Source organism: Tachysurus fulvidraco, chromosome 13 (assembly GCF_022655615.1).
Source record: "Tachysurus fulvidraco isolate hzauxx_2018 chromosome 13, HZAU_PFXX_2.0, whole genome shotgun sequence".
In the NCBI taxonomy this organism is placed as follows: domain Eukaryota; kingdom Metazoa; phylum Chordata; class Actinopteri; order Siluriformes; family Bagridae; genus Tachysurus; species Tachysurus fulvidraco.
The window spans coordinates 7268012-7274839 of NC_062530.1; the positions used below are offsets into that span (position 1 = coordinate 7268012).

At 39.4% G+C, this 6828-nt stretch overlaps 1 protein-coding gene across 6 annotated transcripts in view; it reads left to right on the forward strand.

Annotated features, from left to right (window-relative positions):
• Positions 1-6828, forward strand: part of kifc3 (kinesin family member C3) — a 57275-nt gene that overhangs the window by 10238 nt on the left and 40209 nt on the right. For 2 of the 6 annotated variants that reach the window (XM_047822276.1, XM_047822273.1), the window contains exon 1: positions 2365-3041. The exons of 1 other annotated variant lie outside the window; for it this stretch is intronic. In XM_047822276.1, the coding sequence (XP_047678232.1) occupies positions 2835-3041 (207 nt within the window). In that variant the 5' untranslated portion in view covers positions 2365-2834. Of the gene's footprint in view, positions 1-2362; positions 3042-5923; positions 6065-6828 lie in introns of those variants that run through there. 3 more of the 6 variants (XM_047822274.1, XM_027141139.2, XM_047822279.1) reach the window with 3 other exon arrangements.

Sequence of the window (6828 nt, forward strand, 5' to 3'; positions counted from 1 at the left end):
GTGTACACACAAGAAATAAACATGTGTACAAGCAAAACATGTGTTATTGCAATACTTTTCTGTGAGAAATACTTTGTTTTCTGGAAAAATTTCATGGGTGCCAACACTTTTGGCCATGACTAACTATATATATATATATATATATATATATATATATATATATATATATATATATATATATATATATATATATATATATATATATATATATATATATATATACACACACACTAGGTGCTGCTCCCTTCATGCCTCTGCTGTGATGTGTGCAATAATTACTAGCTGTTTAAGAGAGAGCAATAACTGTGAATCTTCAAAAAATTATTGGGATAATATTCATGTCTATACAACTTCAAATCATCTTCAAATACATCTGGCACAGGTGAATACTGGGATGAAAAGCCGAGACTAACTGTGGTAGCCTAGTGGTTAAAGTGTTGGGCTACCAATACATCCCCCAAGCTGCCACTGCTGGGCCCCTGAGCAAGGCGATTAATCCTCAATTGCTCAGTTGTATAAAAATTTGATAAAAATGTAAGTCTCTGTGGATAATGCTGTAAATGTAAACTGTTATAAAGTATTATTTTATTATCATATTTTCAATAATATCTTATTAAATAATAATAATATATAACAACAGTAATAATAACAACAGTATCAGTGCACCTTCTGGTGTGGAATTCCTTTGGAAACTTCTATAATTCTTATCTGCTTTGATTTTGCTGGTACAAGAGATAAAGTATCCTAAAACTGTATTACTTTATACAGAGTTTGATATGATGTCTTTATGATTCAAAAGATTTATTTTTGTTTTAGCACTCCCTTTCCTTTGAGCAATGACGCCTTTATGATCAGAGTTGAAGCATCTATGTTGAGCTGTAATTAACTGACATTAATCGAAGGATTCATGTTAAAATCATGAAGCAGTGCATAATGACCGATCAAATCAAATATTACCTTCTCTATTCTCTCTGCTCCATTTCCATACAAAGACAAATTAAGCATGCGACAGTGTAAAATGTGCCACTAGACAGTCATGCCATCAGAATTCTCTTGCTTTGATTGAGACTGTCAGCTCCCATCAGGTTGCACTACAGAGATTGCCACAGTACTGATAATTTGGGTCATGTTATATTTAGACCATTTTTCTGAAGCCATCAACCAATTAAAGATGCTCTGCTCATACAATACCTTATGTATATACAGTATGTTCACCCCTTTAACTTTTAGATTTTTTGTAATGATACAATCATAATATTGCAAATAAAAAATAAATGTAGTGACACTAAGTACAGTATGTATTGTTTTGTAGTACTGTATGTATTGTGAACCCTCTAACTTAAGTTTAGTGCATCCAGTTAAAATCAGGAGTCACATATTTAGTCAAACTGAATTTCCAGAGTTGGCTGGAGCAGGGACAGCTGTTATTGCACAAAGCTATATGAAATTTCACAGCAGACACATAGGGGAACGTTCCCCCGATCTGATCATGGCATAAAGTGCTATTTTTGGTGTAAACAAACACTCCAAGAACATCACTCCAAGAACAACGTCTTTACAAGGAGCATGATGGCGGTAGCATCATGTTGTGGGATTTCTTTCTCTCAGGTCAGGGTTTAGTGCAAGATATATGGAGTAAAAGCTGTTTGTGTCTGCAGCAGGTTGTGATGAATGATTTTTGATATTTTTTTTTACTTTCTCATGTCTTTCCTTTCTTTAGCCTATTCTCATCTCTATTTGTCTGTCTGTCTGTCCATCCATCTGTAACTTTCTCTGTCTCTTTACTTTTATATTTCTCTCTACTGCCAACTCTGTGTTTATCTTTTCTACATCCATCACAATGTTTTCTGTTTTTGTTTCTCTAACTTGCTTTCTTTCTATCTCCATCTCTTTGTCTATGTCTGTCATTGTCTGTCTCTGTGTATCGATCTATTGCCCTGTTTATCCATGTCCATGTCTTGATCTGTCTGTCTATTCGCCTCTCTATTTAATACAATCTTTGGAGCATTTGCGTTCTCTCTGTGGGAGTGGAAACAGAGGATGAACAACTATCACCCAGGTCTTATTCGTTCCTCCAAAAAGGAAGTTTGAATCTATGAATAAATTGTTCTGAGGCTTTGAGAATCAAGGTCATGACTTGTTTTGATCGATTCCAATATAGAAAAGATTAACTCAGCTACGTGACATGACATATAGCAGTAAAGGATTGTTAGTAGGGTGGATGTGAAGGACTTTGGACTTGAATATTGTATCATTTTTCCAATGAAGGGCTCATTTTCAGGGGCGTGTCTGTGTGTATCCAGGTGAACACTGCATGACCAGCTTCAGCTATGAAAGGAGTCACAAACTATAAAAGCAGTGCATGCACCCTGCCTGAGACAGTCACATTAGGTACACAAGGACAGTGGATTATCTGGATTCTAAATGAGCATTAGGAGCAGCTCTTTTCTGATGTCACACTGCACCGTCAGTGAGAGCTTAAAGGCTATGTGGTTGTTAAAACCTAGAGGCTGGGTTTACAGTTGGAGACAGGGGACATATTGTAAATATATTGCAGAAGTGATCTTTGTCTTTGGACTGAACAATAGAGAAGAACTTCATTAGACATTGATCTCTGTAGCAGCAAGGTGTTGCTCATGTTTCACTCCATGCTTTCTGACTGAACATCAAGGTCGCCAGCGCAACAGCTGATATTGTGGACAGCTGTAACACGCACCAGAAGATAGCATTACAGTCTCCCTCTGGAGAAGAAACAGGTTGAATTTCCACCAGAGGACTCCTTGTGCAACTGGGTGTTACAGAAAAGAGTGCTTTTTGTGCTACTCACTGAGATCATGTACGTGCTGTGCCCACTACTGCTGCTGTCCATCTACAGCCTGCTGAAAAAACAGAAAGCTGTGCAGCTTCCTGAAGGCAAGGCAGCACAGTTCACAGAGAAACCGAGCAAAACGGGAAATCCTGTCAGGGTCAAAAACCAAGACCAGCACACATCATGCACCACCAACCAGCTGGAGGTACCTAAGTGCAGCAAGAAAGCCCAGGTGAGAGACTGGAAAAAATGTGCATACAGAGAGCAGTTTTGATGACAAATAGCGCTTTTCAGGGTTCTATGATGATATTGTCTAAATTTATGATGACGCGATGAAGAGTATTTCTCTAAATATGTTTAATCGGTCAGTGATTTTTAAGGGTAGAATAAAGAGCAGTTTCAGTCCAAAATTCAGTCCAGTGATTTGGTTTTGTGTGAAACCAAACCAGTGTAGTGTTATCTTTAGGAATAGAAGGCTTACTGTATGAAACACTGTGAACTAGGTGCGGCCTTTGTATCCCAGTCTCCATGAAGGACGTGTGGCATTTTCATCCACCAGTTTCAGTAAAGGAGGTGTAGCCTCATCTGTTTCTTGCAGAAGGTGGTGTGGTCTCTGTACTTATTATGTCCCAGTAAAGGGGCATGGCCTCTGTGATTCAGTCTTAGTGAAGGAGGTGTGGTCTCGTCTCCATACATGTAACTCCCAGTGAAGGAGGTGTGGTCTCGTACCTGTAAGTCCCAGTGATGGAGGTGTGGTCTCGTACCTGTAAGTCCCAATGAGGGAGGTGTGGTATCTGTACCTATAAGTCCCAGTGAGGGAGGTGTGGTCTCGTACCTGTAAGTCCCAGTGAGGGAGGTGTGAGCTTGGTGTGACCTGTAAATCCCAAACAAGTAGGTTTGATCTCTGTTCCAATAAAGGGGGAACAAAAGCATTCTAGCTTTTTCATAGTGAACATTGTCCTGAATTGTTGTAGTTATATAAATATTAGGCTGGTTCATCTTTGACTTCTGTATGGGTGACGGTGGTGACCACTATAAAGGACTTTTAAAAAGGACTTTTTTTATTTTCAGTCTTCAATGACATTAAAAGTGCTACTGTTAGAATGGTATGTTTGACTTGGGTATTGTATGACTTGCATTATCTATATGGGAGTTTTTCTAGTTTCATTGTTCAGCACTGCTTTTTTCACCTTGTCTCTGTCCTTTACTTGCTCTGTCCCTTTCCCAGAGGGAAGTGTTAGGTGTGACGTGGTTCTTGCGTAAGAAGCTTGTGGTCTTTGATTGAGGAATGTTAAAAGGTGAAGCAGAGAATGCTTCAGAGAAACTTTATCAATGCATTCTTTAGTGAACGCAGGAGTGGACACAGGTTATTGTGTTAATGTGCTCTTTTGTCCTAGTGTCCCATTTTAGAATCTCAGGAGTGTTGGTAAAAGCCTGTATGTGTGCGTGAGAGAGTGAAAACAGTGCTGAGTGTTATAACATGCAGTGAGAGGTTAAGCTGTTTTCTTCAGACAAAGTCCTTGATGCTCTCCCCTTTAATCCTGTGCTATTTCAGAGTTTCTCTCTCTCTCTTTAGCCTTTTTAGGTTCTCATTCCTATAATAAACTCTGCTAATCCTCTTTCTGATCATTTGCACATGTACACACACATACACGCACACACAGACAGACAGACAGCATATACAGACAGCATACACACACACACAAAAAAAGGAACGAAATTATAATATTAACATTGGATCATCTAATGTTCAACATCTAATTTACAAGGTCTATTAAAATCTATACACTCAGTATTACCCACAGTGGCTCATAAAATCAAATTGTGACAAGCCAAGACATGTTGTTTGTGGATATTTAATTTTATTCATGGAAGCTCAAAGCTACCAGATGAGTCTCATTTAAAAACACAAATTAAATGGTCAGGGGCTTGCCTCAAACCATGCTGAAATGTTCTGTATCTTAGAGATGCACATGTGGGTTCTGACAATGTAGGATCATCTGTTATCTAGAAAAATGAAAAAAGAAAAAAAAAAAAAAACAGAAGCTGAAGAGCTCAAAATAATAACAGCCATCTTAAAACCAAATGCCTTTCTTCCTCAAGATATTCTTTGTTAATCTGTGATCATCAGACTCGGGTACGTGGTGCGACTCAAAGTGCAAAGGCTGAATTGTACATTAGAAGTGATTTGGTTTTATACTGTGTGTTTATTTTTAATCCCTCCTCAAACCTATATTTTATATTCTAATGGTGCATAACATAGTCTCTCAGAGGGGGACAACCACTAGCCCAGGACATACTGTACATATTACATTTTAACCTAACAGACTAACAATTGCGAAATGGCTTTACACATTATGTTTTTAACACCAGAGGGAAGTTCACTGGGAAACTGCTCCACCGTGGCTCAGATTTCTCTTTAAAGGTGTTTATGTTTGTAACCCAGTTACTGAGCAGTGGGAGGCAAGAGAGAAAGTGTGTTTGTGTGTGTGCAAGAGAGTATTTCATCTCTGGAGAGCCTGCGTTTCTGAAGTAAATGAGGTCAGTGGTGGTGCTGTATCTGAGAGAATGAATAGGCTTTTAATACACAACCAGAATGAGTGAACTCTGTTCAATTAGCATGGGAAAGTACTCTTGTTTTGTTTTTGGAATGTGTGTGTGTGTGTGAGAGAGAGAGAGAGAGCGAGGGTGTTTGAGAGCAAGGGAGAGAGAGGGTCTGTGAGAGCAAGCGAGCGTACATGTGTGTGAGAGCGAGCGAGCGAGTGTGTGTTCGGTTACACCCCCCAGTATAGACGTGTCTTACATTTTTGTGTGTGAGATTATGTGAGTCCATATCTGAGGCCAAAAGTAGGTTGCCGTGTGACACACACAGTAATGGCTTGGTAGGAGGACCAAAGTAATTAATTATTTATTTCTGGAGTTAATGAAGGGAGCAGTGGAGAAAAGATGGAGAGAAGGAGGGGAGATGAGCAGTGATGCTAGTTCCATTTCCGTTACTAAGGAACTGCAAGTGAAAGCATAGTGTTAAAGAGAGGGAAAGAGTGTGTGAGAGCAAGAAGGAGAAAGTGTGTGTGTGTGTGTGTGTGTGTGTGTGTGTGTGTGTGTATATGTGTGTGTGAGTGAGCGAGAGACCGAGAGGGGGGTGAGAATCCAGAGGGGGGTGCTGGTGGCAGTGTGACCGTGCATGGTGGTGTGTGTACAGTTAGTGTACAGTGCTCTTCTCCATGACAGTGCTGAGATGAAGAGAGCCAGGAGGTGAGTACAAATGGACAGCATTGAAATGTTCCAGTTTAGGCAGCTAAACGCTAAAGGATTTGTTAGCTCGAGGGCTGCTGGCTCCTAATTATAGAAGAGGCACTGACTCTTTTATATGTACAATATGTACAGCCTCTGATATCCACTCATTCACACTCAGGAGCAGCACGTTATATTGTTCTCATCTTGTGTAAATATGTTAGCCTGTGTGCCTGTGTGCCTGTGTGGGTGTATGTGTGTCTCCACGCAAATGAGACACAAAGGCTGATGTGTGAGACACTGCAGATAGCAGCAGCCTGCTGGATTCATTATGGCACACCATACAGTGAGCGGATCGTGTGTGTGTATTTGTGTTGAATAATTGATGCTTACAGCTGGTCTAATGAAATGCTCTTTGTCAGTTGTAGCTCTCTAGTCTCTCGTCACAGCCTGTTAACTGATTGTTACATATCACTGGATGTATTGTTGCCTTTTTCATGTCAGCAAAGTGCCTATAATATGAACTGTTCTGATAGAACAAATGCTGCAAAATTGTGATTTTTTTCCAGTCTGTGCTCTGAGAATATATATTGTGATGTGCCATTTGGAAATGAACTCAGTACATATGCTGCATTAAAAAATGGATGCATAAGTTCAAAGAGCAATTTGTAACATGTTATTATCATAATAGTTTACAATGCCTTAATAATGCGGTTAGGTTAATTAGGTTTATATTCATTATGTTAAAATTAACAAATGTTTCAGTCCTGGAAATTAGCTTTGTG